The sequence below is a fragment of the Mustela erminea genome, chromosome 8 (genome assembly GCF_009829155.1).
Source record: "Mustela erminea isolate mMusErm1 chromosome 8, mMusErm1.Pri, whole genome shotgun sequence".
Taxonomy (NCBI): domain Eukaryota; kingdom Metazoa; phylum Chordata; class Mammalia; order Carnivora; family Mustelidae; genus Mustela; species Mustela erminea.
The window spans coordinates 55,820,012-55,840,358 of NC_045621.1; the positions used below are offsets into that span (position 1 = coordinate 55,820,012).

General features: G+C 43.9%; 1 protein-coding gene across 8 annotated transcripts in view; it reads left to right on the top strand.

Moving 5' to 3' along the window:
* Window positions 1-20,347, top strand: part of TANC1 (tetratricopeptide repeat, ankyrin repeat and coiled-coil containing 1) — a 232,017-nt gene that overhangs the window by 132,354 nt on the left and 79,316 nt on the right. For all 8 annotated transcript variants that reach the window (XM_032355656.1, XM_032355651.1, XM_032355654.1 and 5 more), the window contains one exon: window positions 13,876-13,980. In XM_032355656.1, the coding sequence (XP_032211547.1) occupies window positions 13,876-13,980 (105 nt within the window). The remainder of the gene's footprint in view (window positions 1-13,875; window positions 13,981-20,347) is intronic.

Here is a 20,347-nt window from a genome sequence, read left to right on the forward strand (position 1 = left end):
TGGTCTTGTCACCAAGAACACAGAAGGATCGGTTGACATGGTGGGACAGGATGATGAGTACTGTTGGAAGGAAGTGGGAGCATGGAGTGGAGCAGTGTTTTCCTCTTCCCATTCCCACGCAGGATGAAAGCTGCTTGAGGCAGAGAACCTTGCCCCTTGCTGGCTCCCTTAGAGTACTATTACTCAAGGAGTTCGCAAATACTATTTCTGACGAGGAGAAGTGGCTTCTCTTTAAAAGAACTACACCTATTTGCTATAAACTGATAACTTCTAAGGAATATCCTGATTTGGGACCATTTTTTCAAATATTCAGCACAGTCACTATTATGGAATCCTGTTCATCTCAATCCTCTTTCATCTTTTCTGTTAAGGGTGGGAGATTTGGGAGGTAAGGGAAGAGGTGGGAGGGAAAAGCATGCGTCCCAATCCATCCAGAGGTTCCCACCCGTAGGCGGGTGCTCCATGAGCCCTCCCCAACCATTCAAGAGAGGGCAGGAGAAGAGCAATTACGTCTCACTCAACAGCTCTCTTCCCATTCTTCCACAGTGGCCAGGTCCAGACTTCTCCGCTCTCCTTCGATAAACCTTGGACACATACACACACACCCCACCCCCACCCTATACAGGAACCCATCACAGACATAATGGCATCAGAAGGAGCCACCTGAAACTCTGCTCCATAATACCGATGAACAAAATTAGTGATTTAGCCAGCGTGGAAGTCCATTTTTTACCTCAAGTGTACTAACTTGTGTGACTGTGGTAAGGATGGCTACCTGACTAACTGGCGGTGGTCTGCTCTTGAGTGTCGCCTTTTATTTTATTTTTAAATTTTTTATTTTTATTTTCATTTTTTATTTATTAAAGATTTTATTTATTTATTTGACAGAGATCACAAGTAGGCAGAGAGGCAGGCAGAGAGAGACAGAGAAGCAGGGTCCCTGCCAAGCAGAGAGCCCGATACGGGACACAATCCAGGACCCTGGGATCATGACCTGAGCCGAAGGCAGAGGCTTTAACCCACTGAGCAACCTAGGCACCCCTATTTTTAAATTTTTTAAAAGATTTTATTTACTTGAAAGAGAGAGCAAGCAGGAGGAGGGAGAGAATCTCAAGCAGACTCCGTGCTGAGCGTGGAGCCCCTGCCCTGTAGGTCTGATCTTACCACCCTGAGATTATGACCTAAGCTGGAATCAAGAATCTGATTTGTTGTACACCTAAAACTAATGTAACATTGTGTATTATACTTCAATACTTCAATTATACTTCAGTTTTAAAAAATCAGTATTGTTGTCCCCCCCGCAAAAGAGTCTGATCCTTAACCGACAGAGCCACCCAGGTGCCCCTAGTTTTTCAAAGCTTTTATTTATTTGAGAGAGAGAGAGAGTGAGAGAGAGAGCATGCACGCTTGTGCTCTTGAGTGGAGGGGAGGGACAGAGGGAGAGAATCTCAAGCAGACTCTGCTGAGGGCAGAGGCCTATGTTGGGCTTGATCTCATGACCCTGAGGGCATGACCTGAGCAGAAATCAAGAGTTAAATCACTTAACTGACTGAGCTACCCAGGTGCCCCAGGCCTTTTGTTTAAAAGCTACTTAACGGGGGCGCCTGGGTGGCTCAGTGGGTTAAGCTGCTGCCTTCAGCTCCGGTCATGATCCCAGGGTCCTGGGATCGAGTCCCGCATCGGGCTCTCTGCTTAGCGGGGAGCCTGCTTCCCTCTCTCTCTGCCTGCCTCTCCGACTACTTGTGATTTCTCTCTGTCAAATAAATAAATAAAATCTTTAAAAAAAAAAAAAAAAGGCTACTTAACCTTGGGGTGCTTGGGTGGCTCAGTTGGTTAAGCACTCAACTCTTGGTTTCAATTGGGGTCAAGATCTCAGGATTGTGAGATTGCATCCCTGTATCAGCCTCCACGCTCAGCTCGGAGTCTGCTTGAGATTCTCTCTCTTTGCCCTTCCCCCCTCCATATGCTCTCTTTCTCCAATAAATAAAATCTTAGGGGGAAAAAAAGACTAGTTAACCTCTAGAGTCCCTATTCCAGATTAAGACAACTAATTGCTTTTAGGCATTAGCTTGAAGGCACCTGACACACATTTATATCACATTAGTTATGTGGAGGTGTTTGGAGATAAAATTTGGGCAATGTGATAGAGTTCTGTCCCAGAAACCTGGGAGCTCCAGGAGAGCGTGTCCATGTCTTGTTCTCACCCTGTGCCTGGTGTGCAGTTGGTGCCAGGGGTGCTTGTTGAGTAACTAAGTAAGGTGAATGAATGCATTTCCCTGCCTTAGTGCATAAAAACAGGTTCAGTACAGGAACAGCATGATGGACCAAACTGCGCTGGGAGAAAGTGGAAAAACATGACTCAGGGTATTGTGTTGAGCTAGGGGTTTATTATACTCACAGTGTTGTAAACGTGCACACCGCAAACTGAGACTAGAAAATCATTGTCAACATTTATTTTAAAGCTGATTTATTGAAAGGAACGTGGCTCCATTTTGGAACTGTTTTCCTACTAGATTTAAGTGCCCAAATGGCAATGCACATTTATATCACACAGGGCCTTGTGCATTCCATGGAGTAAAGGCTGTGTGCCCTTCTCTATGCACTCTTTAAAAAGAAGGTATTCGAAATAAGAAAGAGGAGGCTTATTAAGAGTAATGTCAGGTAACTCTTCTATTTCAGTTACCATTAGGTGACCCATTGTTTTCCTCTCACCTTCTGGTTTTTTTTTTTTTTTAATTTTTAAAAATTTTAATTAACATATTAATGTATTATTAGCCCCAGGGGTACAGGTCTGCGAATTGCCAGGTTTACACACTTCACAGCACTCACTGTAGCACACAGCACAGAGCACCTCCCCAATGTCCATAACCCCACCACCTTCTCCCTCCCTCACTCCCTCCGGCAACCCTCAGTTTGTTTTGTGAGATTAAGAGTCTCTTATGGTTTGTCTCCCTCCCCATCCCATCTGGTTTCATTTGTTCTTTTCTGACCCCCCAAACCCCCCATGTTGCATCTCCACTTCCTCATATCAGGGAGATCATATGATAGTTGTCTTTCTCCTGTTGACTTATTTCACTAAGCCTAATACCATCTGGGTCCACAAATGGCAAGACTTCATTTCTTTTGATGGCTGCATAGTGTTCCATTGTGTATATATACCACATCTCCTTTATCCATTCACCTGTTGATGGACATTGAGGTTCTTTCCATAGTTTGGCTATTATGGACATTGCTGCTATAAACATTTGGGTGCACGTGTCCCTTCGGATAACTACATTTGTATCTTTAGGGTAAATACCCAGTAGTGTGATTGCTGGGTCATGGGGTAGCTCTATTTTCAACGTTTTGAGGAACCTCCATGCTGTTTTCCAGAGTGGCTGTACCAGCTTGCATTCCCACCAACAGTGTGGGAAGGTTCTCCTTTCTCTGCATCCTTGCCAGCATCTGTCATTTCCTGATTTGTTAATTTTAGCCATTCTGACTGGTGTGAGGTGGTATCTCATTGTGGTTTTCACCTGTATTTTTCTTCCCTAGAATTAGTCTGAATTTCCCTAGACCTTACCTGTGTTGGAGTGTGGAGGAGGTTATACCCAGTGGTGACAACTCCGATTGCACTGAGTTACTATCCTTCTCTCCCTGCACAAGGCCCCAGTCAGTCATAAAACTGTTTCTAGAAGTTTCTGGAAGCTTCCAGAGAGCAGACCAGAGAAGTTCCTGCTGAGGCAGCTGAGGCACTTCGCCTGGTGCCTTGCCTCTCATCAGCTCCTAGTATACCCAGGCATGTGGGGTAGGGAAGGCTTGGGCTGCCTCTATCCATCCGTGGAGTGGAGCCATCTCAAGCAGCATTTTAGGTTTTTATTTGAAGTCTCTTCCCTGCTTCTTGTGGGAGAAATTCAAATGACGGACAACACATTGTGCTTGAAATTACCCTCCCTTTGGGTCGAGGCTTCTGACTGGGTCAGTTCATTTTCTGGCTCCTCCTTCCCTCAAAGTGACTGTTCCCAAGAAGCTCTCACCACTCACAGGTAGGGTTGTGGGTAGTCCCATCAGCTTACCTGCCCTGCCTCAGCTCAGCACAGGACAAAGCAGCAGGGAGGCAGGACAGCCCAGTCCTCGGGAAGGTGTTCCTTTCATGCCCTCAGGCCAGATATCCCCCTTTCTCAGTTCCAAGCATGTGTCTCTTCCTCCCTGCAACACTGGGCTTTTGGGATACAGGCAGGAGAAGGGTCAGACGTTGGAAGCTCTCAGTATCATGCCCTTTAAAAATCCCAACTGTCATCTGATAGTTTGCCACAGTTCACCATTTGGAAATTGACTATTTATGACATTTGCTTTAGTGATAAAGCTCCCCTCCCCCAAAGAAAATTCTCTTACTTATCCTTTTTATTGTTCCCCTCTTTGTATGAACATTTCCCATTGTAAAATGAAAATCCCAGACCAGATAAAATTGACAGGAACCTTGTCTGAGGTTAACATAATTAACCTCATAATTAATAACATTAATTAACATATAATGTATTATTAGCCCAAGATGCTAGCCCAAGATTAGTTCAAGATGCTAAAAACAAAAAACAAACAAACAAACAAACAAAAACCTGTAAAATGATTGATAATTCAAAGTGTCACTTTTCCTCTCCAGATGTGAAAAATGTAAGACTGCATTAAATGCATTAAGTAGCCTCAGGTGTTCTGTGTCCCAAATATTGCTTTTATATATATAATTATTTTTAACTGAAACACTCTGAAATGAAAAGTAACCCCTGCCCTTCTGTCTTTCACTGCCTGGAGATAAAGCCCAGTTTGGTTTATTTCTGCCATCCCTTTTAAAAAATATTCCTTATATGGCAGTTTCTAAGCAGCCGAATACTCAGCTATGTGATTAAAATGTTAAAAGAGCTGGAAAACTGACCGCTGGGAAAAGTATATTTGGAGTTTTACATAAAGGCTGTGGACTGAATGGGGAGAAGGCCTGCCTTGGAGGCTGTAGACTGACGTGATTCAGGGCGAGGTTCACCGATCCCCCTCCCAGACACACACAGGCTGTTCTGTACAGTGGAAAGAGCTGGCAGGAGCTCTTCTCGTGCAAGCTGCATGCCGGGAACCTGTTTAACCTCTTTGGGACACCTTCAGTGTCTGTCTATCTTTGGAGCCCTTCATCTTTAAAGTGGAGGGCCCTTCCCCTGTATCAAATAGTAGAGAATGTGGGTGAGCGGTGGGGGAGACTGGATGAGGTAAAGAATCTGGAGTTGCTGTGAAATGGGTTATGATCGGGGCACCTGGGTGGCTCAGTGGGTTAAAGCCTCTGCCTTCAGCTCAGGTCATGATCTCAGGGTCCTGGGATTGAGCCCTGCATCAGGCTCTCTGCTCAGTGGGGAGCCTGCTTCTCCCTCCCTCTCTGCCTGCCTCTCTGCCTACTTGTGATCTCTCTCTGTCAAATAAATTTTTAAAAAATGGGTTATGATCAAGAATGAGTTATTTGGGGGCACCTGGGTGGCTCAGTCAGTTAAGCGACTGCCTTTGGGTCAGGTCATGATCCCAGGGTCCTGGGATTGAACCCTACATCGGGCTCCCTGCTCAGTGGAGAGCCTGCTTCTCTCTCTCTCTCCTTCTGCCTACCTGTGCTCACTCGGTCACGCGCTCTCTCTCTGTCAAATAAATAAATAAAATCTTAAAAAAAAAAAAAAAGAATGAGTTCCATTTGACTGAGAACAATCCTCATTTATCTAAAACCTGGTAAATTGGTCAAGTTGGTGCTCCAGCCACACAACCCTAGGTCCTTCTCAGACCTGATGAAAGGGTGGTCTTCTTTAGGGGCCCTGCCCATGGTGGCTCTGTTGCCCTACTTGATGCCTTTGCTACTAAAGTGTGGCTGTGGTCCCAGCCTTATATACCTAGTAAGGATATCAGAATCTTCATTTTTATAGGCTCCCCCACCCCCCACCCAGGCGATTTCTATACACAGTAGAACTTGAAAAGTGCTTTATACCAGTGTTATGGGTGAGCTGCCCAGGAGTGATTGGGAAGTGAGGCCGTCGTGACCGGGAAACATGTTGGCCTTTACCTGAGCTGAATTTCTCACAATTTTTTTTTTTTTTTTTTTTTTTTAAATTTTGAGTAATCTCTATACCTGCCATGGGGCTTGAACTTAGAACCCTGAGATTCAGAGTTGCATGCTCTCTGGACTGAGCCAGCCAGGTTCCCCTTGCTGATGTTCAAGCTAATACCTGATGGTCATATATAGTTTTTAAGGAATGCTTGCCTTAAAACACAGTAGCCAGCAGGGGCACCTTGGGTGGCTCAGTCCGTTGAGTGTCTAATTCCTGATTTTGGCTCAGGTCATGATCTTAGGCTTGTGAGATTGTGCTGGCCATGGAGCCTGCATGGTTGTCTCTCTCCTTCTGCCCCCCCCCACCTTAAAAAAAAAAACCAACTAGTGGCAAACATACCATGCTTTCTGCATAATTATTATGTAGTATTATATTTTGATTATTTTGTGGGGATTAACCTGATAGGGAAGGGGGGAGATTATTTTACTTTAAGCTAGCTTATGCTTGGGAACATTGAACATTCTGTTTTATTTTTTAAAAATTTTTTTTTTAGATTTTTATTTTTTTATTTGACAGGCAGAAATCACCAGTAGGCAGAGAGGCAGGCAGAGAGAGGAAGAAGTGGGCTCCCAGCTGAGCAGAGAGCCCGATGCTGGTCTCGATCCCAGGACCCTGGCATCATGACCCGAGCTGAAGACAGAGGCTTTAACCCACTGAGCCATCCAGGTGCCCCTGAACATTTTATTTTAAACAAAAAGCTGTGTCTAGAAAGGTGCTGGGCAGTAGTATACCCTGAGTAAGAGGGTGGCAGGGTGATGGAATTCTCAGTTTGGGTCCCTGTTGACATGGTGGCCACTTTGTTTTAGGGGAGTTTGTTTCAGGTGTAGAAATCAGTGTCACTGTGGTTTAATAGCAGCTCAGGTGTAAGATGGGTGTCTGGAGGTCACATGGCTCCTGCCAGCGTGGCCTTTCTTCTCCTCGTCCGTCAGTCAGTCTGCTCAGCGGCCCACCACAGGGACCCTAGGTGCCCTTCGTGATGGTCGTCCTTTGGGTAGTGGAAGCAATAACTCCTCATTCTGGAGGGGGTTCCTCCTGTTTTCTCGGACCCCTCACAGCGCTCTTCTTGTTCCAGTGGCTGCTTTTCAGGGTAAGGTCTTCCTCGACTGTCTGATCCTAGTTCGTATCTGAAGAGCAAAGAGGCTGATTGAAAGTGCTGGCTATGTGTTGAGGACAGGCTTTGTGATACCATGGTTGGTTGGGGATGTGCCATTTCTTTGAGGGGATGTGCCCAACTCTCACTTACTGGTCTTTTCTCTTAGTGACTTTCCCCAGAGTGGAATCCTCTGATGTCTTTCTGCCCTGGTGTGCGAGATTGCTGTCGCTGGTCTCACAGCTCGGGGTGGGGGGCATTGGAGACCCACGCCAATGGCCCACCAGTCTACATGTGGAATTTTTCTTAATCCCAGTTTTTTAGTTTAGCACTTAAGAGTTTAGCTCTTGAGTCTCTGTGCTCTTGGCATTATGCCTTTCCAGGGTGAGAGGGAATGCTTCCTGGTTCTGAGGGTCTGACTCTCCCTAAAATAGATTCTGATCCTGCGTGGCCCCATCCATGCCCCTGTCTTCAGAAGTGCCTCCCATCTCTGAGGCTGAGCCGTCCCATCCCCTACCCTAGAGCTGACCTTTTCTAGCCCACTCAATTCACTGCTCCTTGGCAAACTGTTTCCCACTCTCAGAAGTTTGGTTTCTTGCCTGCGGTGTTCTCCGCTCCCCATCAGTCTCTCTCAAATCCCTTTACTGCAACTCTAATGATGTTTTGGAAAGGAGTAAAGGCAAACGAGTGTTCATCTGGTTATTTAATGGAAAGTGTGCAAGGAGTCTCTAATGAGCGATAGAGAGGAGGAAGGAACAAAACCTCTATAGTTATAAATTTTTCTTGTTTTATAGCATTTGAGGTTCAGCTGTTTGTGGAAAGCAATTTAAATAAGAGGATCATATTGGAGAGCCATTGCTTGCACCAGCATGCCTTGTTTTATGGAGGTTTGTTCTATCACATTTCCTAGATGTTGCAGTTTTGAGATTGAAGATTTGTGGCAACCCTGTGTCCAGCAAGTCTTTTGGCACCATTTTTCCTACTGCATTGGCTCACTTCATGTCTTTGTGTCACATGTTGATAATTCTTGCAATATGTCAGACTTTTTCATTACTATGTCTGTTACTGTGACCTGTGGTCAGTGATCTTTGTTACTATTGTAGTTGTTTTGGGGGTACCATGAACTGTGCCCGTATAAGACGGCACACTTAATTGATCAATGTTGGGTATGTTCTGGCTGGGTTCCATCAAATTGCCATTCTCCTGTCTCTTCCCTCTCTCCTCGGGCCTTGGTGTTGCCTGAGACACAACATTATTGAAATTAGGTCACTGAATAACCGTACAATGTCCTCTAAGTGTTTAAGTGAAAGGAAGAGTCCCATATCTCTTACTTTAAATCAAAAGCTAAAAATGATTAAGCTTAGTTAGGCTGAAAGCCTGGCCTCTTGCCCCAAAGAGTTAACTGAGCTGTGAATGCAGAGGAAAAGTTCTTGAAGGAAGTTAAAAGTGCTACTCCAGTTATACCTGAATGATAAGAAAGCAAACACAGCCCCATCGCTGATACCGAGAAAGTTGTAGTGGTCTGGGTCCAAGATCAAACTAGCCGCCACATTTTCTTAAGACAAAAGCTAATCCAGAGTAAGACCTTAATTTTTTTTCAGTTCATGAAGGCTGAGGAGAGATGAGGAGATTATAGAAGAAAAGTTGAATGCTAATAGAGATTGGTTCCTGAAGATGCCATCTAGGACGTTCCTAACAAAAGAGAAGTCGATACCTGGCTTCAAAGCTTTAAAGGGGACAGGCTGTCTCTTGTTACGGACTGATGGAGTTGGTAACTTTAAAGTTGAAATCAGTGCTCATTTGCCATTCTCCAAATCCTAGGGTCCCTAGGCATTAATATAAATGTGTTCTGCCTATGCTCTATAAATGGAACAACAAAATCTGGATGACAGCACATCTATTTACAACATGGTTTACTGAATATTTTAAGCCCACCGTTGAGACCTACTACTCAGGATAAAATTCCTCGGAAAATGTTACTGCTCTTTGACAACGCACCTGGTCACTCGAGCTCTGGTGGAGATGTCTCAGGAGCTTAATATTTTTGCGCTGTTTAACACAGCGTCCATTCTGCAGCCCATGGTTCAAGAGATAATTGCAACTTTCAGGTGTTATTTAAGCAATATATTTTGTAAGACTGTAGCTGCCCCAGATAGTGATTCCTCTGATGGATCTGGACAAAGTTAAACTGAAAAGCTTCTGGAGAGGATTTACCATTCCAGATGCCCCAAGTATATTCATGATTCATGGGAAGTGGTCAACATAGCGACATTAACAGGAGTTCGGAAGATGATTCCAGCCCTCATGGAGGACTCTCCGCGTTCAGGACTTCAGTGGAGGAAGTAACTGCAGATGGGGTAGAAGTAGCAAGAGAGCTTGAACTGGAAGTAGAGCCTGAAGATGGGACTGGACTGCTGCAGTCTCATGATTAAACTTTAATGGATGATGGACTGTTGCTTCTTACAGATAAACAAATAGTTTCTTGAGATGGAATCTACTCTTGGTGAAGGTACCATGAAGATTGTTGAAATGACAACAAAGGATTTTAGAATATTGTATAAACTTAGTTGATAATGTAGTAGTTGGATTTAAGAGGTTCACCTCTAGTTATGAAAGAAGTTCTGTGGGTAAAAATGCTGTTAAACAGCATCACATGTGACAGAGAAGTCATTCATGAAAGCACCAATTGATGTGGCAGACTTCATTGGATTCTTACTTTAAGAAATGGCCACAGCCACCACCCTCATCAGTCAGCAGCCAACAACATCAAGGCAAGGCCCTGCACCAGCAAAAAGATTGCTACTCACTGAAAGGCCAGATGATAGTAGGCATTGTTTAGCAATAAAGTAATTCTTAATTAAGGTATACACATTGATTTTAGACATAATGCTATCGTATACTTAACAGACCACAGTGTAAACATGTCACCTGTCCTGGGAAACAAAAAAATTCATTTGACTCACTTTATTGCAGTATCTCCAATATTTAAAGTATGCCTGTAACCACTGTAGAATATCTCAATTCTTAGTAAAAGGGATGATCAGAGACAAGTATGAATAAAATATTTGTTGACTATCCCAACTTATCCTATCCCAAGGATATATGGGGTAGGTAGATTGGAGCCTGTAAATAGATCTCCTGCTTAGATTTGCTTTTACTATACCCTGAAGAGTTAAGGGGAGCAGAAATTTACAGGTGTCTCTTGAGCACCCCTCAACCTTTGATTTGTCATCCCTCAACCATTGAGGGGTGGTTGCTGTTTGGGACAATTTGAATCATTGGGCAGGTCCATGGGTGACTAGGTGGTGGTGGAAGTTTCTGTTGTTCTGGCCTTTTCTAGGACTGCATGTTTCATCTGGGTTTCCTGCTTTTATCGGTGCTACGTGCTGGTTGAGTACTCGGGCTTCAAACCTGCATGGACCACAGAACTAGTGTTTTGCCATGTGTGGGCCACAACAAACTTTTTTAACTAATTTGAGCGTTAGTTTCTTGACCTAAAAATGCAAGTAGTACTCTTCTCCCTAAGTTACTACCACTGAATGAATTAATGTATGTAAGTGCTTAGCCTCGTGTGACCCACTGAATACATGTTCTCTTTACTTTGATATTCCATATCTCCTTTCCCATCTAGTGCCACTGTTTACTGTGCCAGGTACTAAGCTAAGCCTGGGAATCAGATCCACGTCTTAGCTCTCCTGGATGTTCCCCTTGGAACAGGAGGCTTACTTGGTCATCTTACATCTTGAGGATATTACTGAGGCTCGAGCTGGGGAGGGAACCGTATTTGAACCTAGGTGGGTCTGCCCAATTCCAGAGGCTCTGCTCTTCACACTCTGACTCCTCAGTGTGGAGTAGTTCTTACAGGTAGCAGTTGGCCTCCTGGCTGAACATGGTGATAGAGCATTAGATGGATAGGCCTGGATGCTTTATGAAGGCTCTGGATGACATTGGGGTTCATTGTTCCAGCCATTCATAAAAACCATTGTATATCCATGTGAGATGTCCCATGTTTTAGGACTACTCACTGTCAGAGACTATTTTTGAAGGATATATGGGGTAGGTAGATTGGAGCCTGTAAATAGATCTCCTGCTTAGATTTGCTGTTACTATACCCTGAAAAGTTAAGGGGAGCAGAAATTTACAGGTGTCTCTTGAGCACCCCTCAACCTTTGATTTGTCATCCCTCAACCATTGAGGGGTGGTTGCTGTTTGGGACAATTTGAATCATTGGGCAGTAATAATAAAGGGCTTTACCTCCCCAGAGTCCTTTAAGTGGAAGATAGCAGATGGTAGGGGAAAAGATCCCTGTGATCTCTTCTACCACAGAGAATAGGTCAGGAACCAAAAGTGTAGAAATGTTCTTGTGCTTGTCCTGATTCCATTTTTTTCCTGCCCTGTTAGAGCCCTTCTTCCTAGTGTGTGGCTCCCCCATAGCAAATATGTTAAATTTTCCTTTATGCCCCTCCCCCTAGTCTTCTCTCCCTGAATATTTATATAGGGTATGTGTAGATTTTAGATAAAATCTGAGTAATGCTTTGTATTCTGCTGCAGAGCCTACATCCTCCTTTCATATTGTGAACATGTTCTCCCTCTTCCCCGTAACCGTTCCAATTTAACCTCTGAAAAATCCCCTTTCGGACAGGGTTAAGTAAATTGTGGAGACAGTCATGCGATTAAATACTGTTAGCTATTTAAAAACCATGATTTGTCGAGTTTGAGGCACCATCCCTATTTGTCAAGCACCAGACGCTGCTTTGATAATGTCACCTGTTTTCATGTGTAGTCCGTTGTAGGCGCTGGGAACTGGGATATTGTTAGACTGATGTAGATGCTTATGCGGGAAGCCTTTAGATGGCAGCATCTCTCACCACAAACCACAGTCTGAACAGAACTCCTTGGAGGCATATAGTGTCTCATGCCCAAGGACGCTCAGGACCCGCCTGATTCACAGAACCAGTGTGTGGTGATGGAGCCGAGGCCCCGGAGGGTCGGCTGAGCAGGAGGGAGGGCTGCAGACCCCTGGCTGCCTCTCTTCCCACCAGCTTTTCCCTCACTGCTGTGGAACATGCCCTGCCTCTGTGGCCCTGTAAAAGCTTACTTTAAGTATAAGGCAGCCAAGGAAAATGAAAGTCGAGTGGGTGATTCTGGGCCAAGTGTAATGTGATGCTTGAAAGGAACAGACAGGATGGGCAACCTTTTCTTTTTTTATGCGGCTTCATTTAGATATAATTCACATGTCCTACGATGCACGCATTTAAAGTGTACACTCTAGCGGTTTTTAGTATATTCCCAAGGTCGTGCAGCCATCACCACTAATTTTATTTTATTATTATTGTTTAAAGATTTAATGTACTTGACAGAGAGACAGTGAGAGTGGGAACACAAGTAGGAGGAGGTGCAGAGGGAAAAGTAGGCTTCCCACTGAGCAGGGAGCCCAACATGGGACTCGATCCCAGGATCCTGGGAAACGACTGGAGCCGAAGGCAGACACTTAATGACTGAGTCACGCAGGTGCCCCCACCACTAATTTTAGGACATGTTAATCACTCTAAAAAGAAGTCTCCTGCCCTTTAGCCATCACCCCACTAGCTTGCATATCTCAGCCTCTGGCAGCCATTCATTATTTCCATACATTTGCTTGTTCCGGATATTCCATATGAATGGATTCCTATAATATGTGGTCTGTGGGGACTGGCTTCCTTCACGTAGCATCGTGTTTTCAGATTTCATCCTGTTGTAGCATAAATCAGGACTCCATCCCTCTGTGTGGCCTAATACTGTCCCCCTGCATGGACAGATCACATTTTGTAGTCATCAGTTGATGGACGTTTGGCTCTCCATAATGCTACCACGAGCACGGGTGTGCAAACTTCTGTGTGAACGTGTGTGAGTAGAGAAGCGGAACTGCTGGACCATTTAATAACTGTGTGTGTAACCTTTTGAGGAGCTGCCAAACCGTTTCCTGAAGTGGCTGCACCTGTTCATTCCCGCCGGCGTGTGAAGGGTCCATTCAGCCTTCCTGAGAATTCCAGATCTTCCGATGATAAGTTGAGGTTGAGGGGAAGGTGAGAAATAGGACCGACGGGCCTCTTGTGTCCCCGAGTCGCATGCCGGACGGGCTGCTGTGCCTTTTTGAAGGCCGCTCTGTCACGTGCCAAGAAAACTGTCGCCTTCCCTGCCTCACACAATCTCAGTGCGTCACCAGGGCGATAAAATGCCGGTGCTCCGTGGCCGCCCGGAGTGTGTTGATGTTTGTAATCCTTGCCTCCTGACTTCGGAGATAGCAAGCAACCCAATCGTCTTTGTCCCAATTAGAGACAGATTCCAAATAAAAAAACCCTTTGCCAGAAGCTGTCCAGGTTTGAACATGTCAAAATCCCTTCCTTGATGTACACCAAAGACAGCTGTCGCGTCTTCACAGCAAACGCGCAGCTTTTGTTTTTGCCAGAGTTGACATTCTCGAAACTGAGCTTACCCATTTCTGCTCTGGCAGCCAGGCTGGACGTTCCCGCGTCTGTGCTGGAATGACCGTGTGTGTGTGTTCAAGGGAGGAGAAGGGGCCGGCTCTTCCTTGAGGCATATTTGGGTCCTGGTGAGGACACACACACACACTGTACATGCCGAAGCTTTGTTTGCGTCTGGAAAAAATTAGCCACACTCAGATCTTTTCCACCACAGGTCCCGTCAGGAAGCCCAAGTATGTGGAAAGCCCCAGAGTGCCTGGAGATGCAGTTATAATCCCGTTCCGAGAAGTGTCCAAGGCAGCAGAGCCCAGTGAGAATGGTAAGAATATATTTTCAATGATTCCCTTCCCCTCCCCCAGAGGATTTTACATAATGACATTCCATTTCTGAGTGAAACTGGAGTGCCTCTTGTAGGAATGCTTTGCCAAACTGAATGTGTTTGGGAGGACTCCCCCCTGCCCCGGCCAGTTCCAGAGATGTGGTGAGCTAATGTAAATTCTTGGATTTATATACACCGGTAGGAATAGTTGAGTGGGTGCATATGCATTATTTAAGGGTTGAGCCTTATTTCCTCTCAATTTTGACCTCCCTGGCGTGGGGAGATAAGGAAAGCCAGTCGTAGACGGTTTCCAGCACGCTGCTTTGTTTTGCTTTTTGGTACTCCACCGTTTGGAGAATTCAACAGGCTTTGGCTGAAAACCTGACACTTTCACTGGACAAGTTTCTGATAACTCGCCTTCTTAAAAGCATTTGATAGCTTTTGAAAGCTTTTTGCTTTTTATCTTAATTTTTTTTTTAAGATTTTATTTATTTATTTGCTAGAGACAGCGAAAGAGGGAACATAAGCAGGGGGAGTGGGAGAGGGAGAAGCCGGCTTCCTGCTGAGCAGGGAGCCTGACGTGGGGCTCCATCCCAAGACCCTGGGACTGTGACCTGAGTCGAAGGCAGACGCTTAACCAACTGAGCCACCCAGGCACCCCGCTTTTTGTTTTTTAAGATCTAAAGTTTTTCTTTAGGGAATGCTGAACTGAGAGTATCCCCCCACCAAAAAAAAGCCCAAATTAATTGAAATCTTTTAGTAAAGATATTTTATATCTTTTTTTTCCTAGATCTGGAAATAAGTGTAACAGACATTACAAACTGTAGTATTTCATAGGTATATTAATTGTTCTTATTTTTTAAATCAGTTAGAGGATTTTCTATTTGTTTCTTTCCGTGGTATCAGGGGGTCCCCAGCTCATGATTCTATGATCCTTTAATTTGTATGTTTTGAACTTGTATCCCATTTCCCTGCAGAAACATGTGGTTAGGAATCCTGACTTATGTAGAGAAGCCCATTTTACCTTCAGTGTGGGTACAAGTTTATGTAGTCCTGCTGAAAGAGAAAGCTTATCGATACTTCCCCTTTGGAATACTTAGCATCCTCTTCCTAGCTGTGGGTGGTCAGGGGTACAGTTCCTTTATGTTCTAACCGCTGTGTTTCTTTCTTTCTTTCTTTTTTTCTTTTTAAGATTTTATTTACTTATTTGACAGAGATCACAAGTAGGCAGAGAGGCAGGCGGTGGGGGGGTGGGGGGCGTGGGAAGCAGGCGCCCCATGGAGCAGAGAGCTCGCTCGAAGTGGGGTTTGATCCCAGGACCTTGGGATCATGACCTGAGAGCTGAAGGCAGAGGCTTTAACTCACTGAGCCACTCAGGCGCCCCTAACCACTGTGTTTCTGTGGATACATAGGGTGGAGTGGTACAAAGTAGGACATGGTAGCAAAATGGAGTAAGGAGGGTGGTGGTGAAAATAAACCTAAAAATGAGCTGAAAAGAGGAGTTGGCAGAAGGTAAACCTCAGCAGGGGGCGTTTGGAATTGGTGGGAGAGGAGAGGGGGCCAGGAGCTGGGCGTTGTGGGCAGGGAAGAGGTGCTGTTGCCTGCGTCTTGGCATGAGAAATTGTACCCTTTCCCTTCTGTCCAGGCGCCAAGCTGTTTGGTTTGGGTAAGAGGTTCCCACTGGGATGGTGCTGAGGAGGGCAGGGCGCCAGGTGCATGGTGGTGAAGAGGGGAAAGGCCCCGGCGGTATCTGGCCATTCTAGAGACATGAGGACCCTGTTGGTGGTGAATTCATGTGTGAGGGTGTCCATTTTCAGATCTCTTCTCTCCTTTCTATGCTGGGTTTTGAAAGAAAAATAAAGGCTTTGTCCTCTGAAGTGAGTATCAGTAACCAGATTTACCAAGCTCTTTGCCCATTTCAGAATAAACCGGGCCTAACCCTCATCCCCACCCTCCAAAGCCTTTGAAGTCCTGGTCATTTATGCCCTTGGTGTTTTGACTGGCCTAGACCACATGATGTAACCTCCTTGAGGTCCTGTGTAACATTTAGGACTCTCTCTGGGGTAAGAATGGGGAGAAATTTAGGATTTGTTTTGGGCAAAGAAGAGAGGTTAAAAAGAGTTCCCATTGTCAACATTTCTTCTCTTGCCCGAGGCGGAATCAGCTATCTTTCTTGGGGGAGGCATTCTCCTGCTTGGCTGCCGGCTGAACTAATTAAAGTGTCAAGATTGGTCTTGCTAGCATGTCCTGCAGTTTGCACGTGCACTCACTCCTGAGACCTGAGCCCTCAGATTCGGCATTGTCTGTCTCCGAGGGGACTGAACTCATGACATATCTGGGCTGTGAATACAGACCAGAAGTTTCCAGAAGTTTGGCCTAGAATAAGAAGGAGGGTGCACTTTGCCTTTCAGTGTTCAGGCAAAGAGAAAGAGATACAGTTCCTCTTTGTAAGCCTATGGCCTTGTGTGGATCGTCATGATGTTGGTGGAAGCCCCCGCAGTTATCTACTGGTTCAAGAGAAAGTGGTTGCTTGACACAATTCAGCTCGGCAATTAGTAAGGGATGGTGTGTTTTGTAATCCCCGTGGAATCTTTTACATTTCAATAGGGTTAATTAAATCTGCTGTATTAAAGTGTAAATTTTATATCCAGGTCAGTGAACCTAAAGGAGAGGCTGGAGCAGAATACAACTAATTGAGTTTGGGTATTAATCCAAGACCACACTAATGTATGGTAGACAGACCTACTCTCTAGGGCTGACTATCCAGCATTATCACTTCAGTTTTGACTTAAAATTTGGACTTATGCTTTTCATATTTTCTTTGGGAATTTTGTTTTCTATCCTTAAGATGTTTTTCTGGATGCTCTCAATGATAGCATTTCAGTATTCTCCAGACTAACAAACTATTGAAAACAGCTCTTTGTGAAATGCTTTCAGAATTTCCCATAGGCTCATGAAATATCGAGTTACTCCTAAATGTCTGAAATACCCTTCCCGGACTAAGCTGCCTCATTTTATGGTTTAGCACCATAAATTCTTGATTCTTAGCTATTTGAAATTTAAATCAAAGTAAAGCAGAACCATAGAGCACTTTGAATTTGTTCATTAATCTATAAGTAATTTTATTTATGTGAATTTGCATATCTTAGCCATCTGGAAAGTGGGTTGTAGGATACGGGCAGATGAATATCTTTATTATATGCAAAGAATCAATCTGTTAAAGTTTACATTTACCTGCGAACATTTTTAGAGAAATATATTCTACTTTATTTAATATTCTAAAATATTTTGGAAAAATAGCATTTTTCTACTCTGGAGAAAAAAAAAAGTTACTTAATCAGTTCCTCAAAATACAGTTCCCCTTTTTCTGTCAAATAGTTCTAATAACTTGTGTGTCGTACAGAATATGTTTTCATGAATGAGCTTCCTATTGCTAAACCAACATATTGTTTGGGGGAGAATGTCATTTGCCTACAAGACAATACCTCTGCCTTAAGGGAAATTTTTTAAAAAAACAACAGATAAATTAGAGAGGATTATTAAATTACAGTAGGATTCACAGCTATATTTCTTTGAGTTAGGGGCAACCATAATCCATTTAGGTTTCCTTCCATCTGTCATTAGCTACTTGAGCAAGCTTCGATGGGGAGGGGTGAGAAAGTTTTAGTCTAGTGAGTCATTGCTTGGTGAAGATCAATCTCAAAATATGATGAAACTTTTCTTCTGGCATTCTGTTAGCAAGTAAAAACTAACAATATGAAACAGCAGAATAATGACATGCAAAGCTATCTTGGGAGGAGTGTCATTTTTTAGATATGTTTCAGTAAATACTGACACCTTATGTTTTTGGTTATTATTTCAGACATTCAGCTTCTTAGAATGGTGATACGCCATTTGACTAATAGTTGATTAAGGTGTGAGTTAGATGAGAGTTCAGAAAGGGGATGTGCCTGGTATGTGTGCCATGGAAAAGTGGCCAGAGGTAGGGTATCCATTCATTATGCATTTCCTTAAGTAAATATTAATTCTGATGCTGTGAAACGTGCTGTATTAGGTGCTATTTGAGATGTGTTATCAAGCATAGGTTCTTTCTCCATGGAGCCTTAGAGTCTGGTTGGGGATTAAAGACCTGTCTACATGCAGAGTGACTGTAATACAAGGGGGAAAAGTACTGTTGACTAATCCAAACTGGGTGCCAGTGGAGGAGCTGAGCTGGGAAGGATTTTTTATTTTTTTCTTAAGATTTTATTTATTTATTTGACGGACAGAGATCACAAGTAGGCAGAGAGGCAGGCAGAGAGAGAGAGGAAGGGAAGCAGGCTCCCCATTGAGCAGAGAATCCGATGCGGTGCTCGATCCTAGGACCTTGGGATCTAGATCATGAGATCATGACCTGAGCCGAAGGCAGAGGATTAACCCACTGAGCCACCCAGGCGCCCCAGGATTTGATTACTTTAAGATTGACCTGACAATAAAGTATAGGATACAGTGGGGCAGGAAAGAGACTAGGGTCAGGAAGATGGTGAGGAAGAGATTTCATTAGTTTGATAAGACAGAGTAAGGTCTCAAATTAGAACAGGATTGGGAAAGAAGAGGTGGGGAATAGGAAGATTGTGGAGAAATTGAATGGGCCTGGAAGCCAGAAGAGACAAAGCTGATGACTTCAAGGCTTTGAAACAATATTCAGATGGACTGAAAGAGGGAACCGTCCATTTCGGTTTGAGTTCAGTTTCAGGTATATTGTGCTTGAGATGTTAGTGGAACATCTCGGCCCAAATGCCCGTGAACAGTGGAAAATCAAACTGGGTCTCAAAAATTCTGGGTATGGACTTTTGTTTAGAGGGAATGTGATGAAATGAGGGTGTGTCAGACTAGGGAAAGGGTCATTAGGAGAAGAGAACTGAGAATGGGTAGAAGAAGAACCCATTAGACCATAAGTTTCCATCCTGGAAACTAAGGATTTCCTCTCTGAGTATCTGATGTGAGAGTTGCCACTTTCCTCTTTGTAGGACAGTGTATTTCCAAGGTCAAAAATTACAGGAAAATCAAAAGAGGAGATCAGCCTTTTAAAAAGACAAAATTACTGTGCCTACCAGGTCTGGTTCAGGAGGCTAGTGAAGGTGAATGACTTTAAGTTGTAGGTAGGCGAAAGGGAAATGGAATTGGTGGGGATAGACCATTGCCTTTTTACCCCAAGATTTTGAGCAGGTAAGGGGAGATGAGAGATCAGTTAATAGGTTGAGAGGTGTATTTAGCAATCATTTTTTGTTGATTTTAAAGAAAAGGGACAACTTCGTACAATTGAAGACTTAAAGCAAAGGCTCTCAAAATGTAGGCTGCAGACTTCTAGGCATCCCCAAGCCCTTCACGGAGGTCTATGAGGTCAAAACCCTTTTTGTAATGATATTAGGATGATATTTTCATATCTCTTGCATTGACATTTGCACTGATGGTGCAAAAGCAATTGCTAGTAAGACTTCTGATGCATTGGTGCACGTTAAGGTAGGGGCATCTGCTGTTCTAGGGCCAGATGTAGTATCTTCCACCACCATGCACTAGCATTGAAAATAATAACTCAGTAACGTCCCTGACAAAGCCCTGGAAATAAGGTTATTAAATCTTGTCCCTAGATTGATCATCTTAATAGTGTGTGTGATGAAACGGGAAGTCTCCATAAAGCACTTCTACTGCATGCTGAAGTATGATGATGGTCTCAAAGGAAACCACTTGTGTGACCGTTGGAATTGCCAGTTTTGTAGTGGAACACCATTTTTACTTGAAAGAATGACTGGCGAACCATGGTTATTCAGAATTGGGTATTAGGCACACATTTTCTCAAAAAGGAGCAAAATGAGCATGTCATTTCAATTAAAAAACACTGAGAGGGATTCCTTGCTAATGATAAAATCTGACCTTTCAAGTGAAAAATTAAGTTTTGAGAATTTCTTTCTGTCACCTTGAGCTTGATGGCTTCTCAGGACCTTTCATTTGAGATGCAGTGATATTAATGTGATATTTTGGTCTTATATAATAAAATGTGTCAGCTCTTTTAAGATCTGCAAAACTAGTATTTTCCAAATGACTCAATGCAGGATGTTAAAAAATCCTGCATGGGTAAAAATCCATTTGACTCTTAGACTGTTGACTTTTTGCTGTAACCCAGTACAAAAAGTGTATTCATACAGATTCAAAGTCAACAGTAGAACTAACCTTTAAGAAATTGCTACTCGTCAAGTTTTGGTGTGGTATCAAAGAAGAATATCTGTAATTAATTGAGAAGGCTCCTCCCTTTCCCAGCTACATATCTCTGAGGCCACCGTTCTTCACATGCTTTAACCAAAAGAATGTATCACAACAGATTAAATGT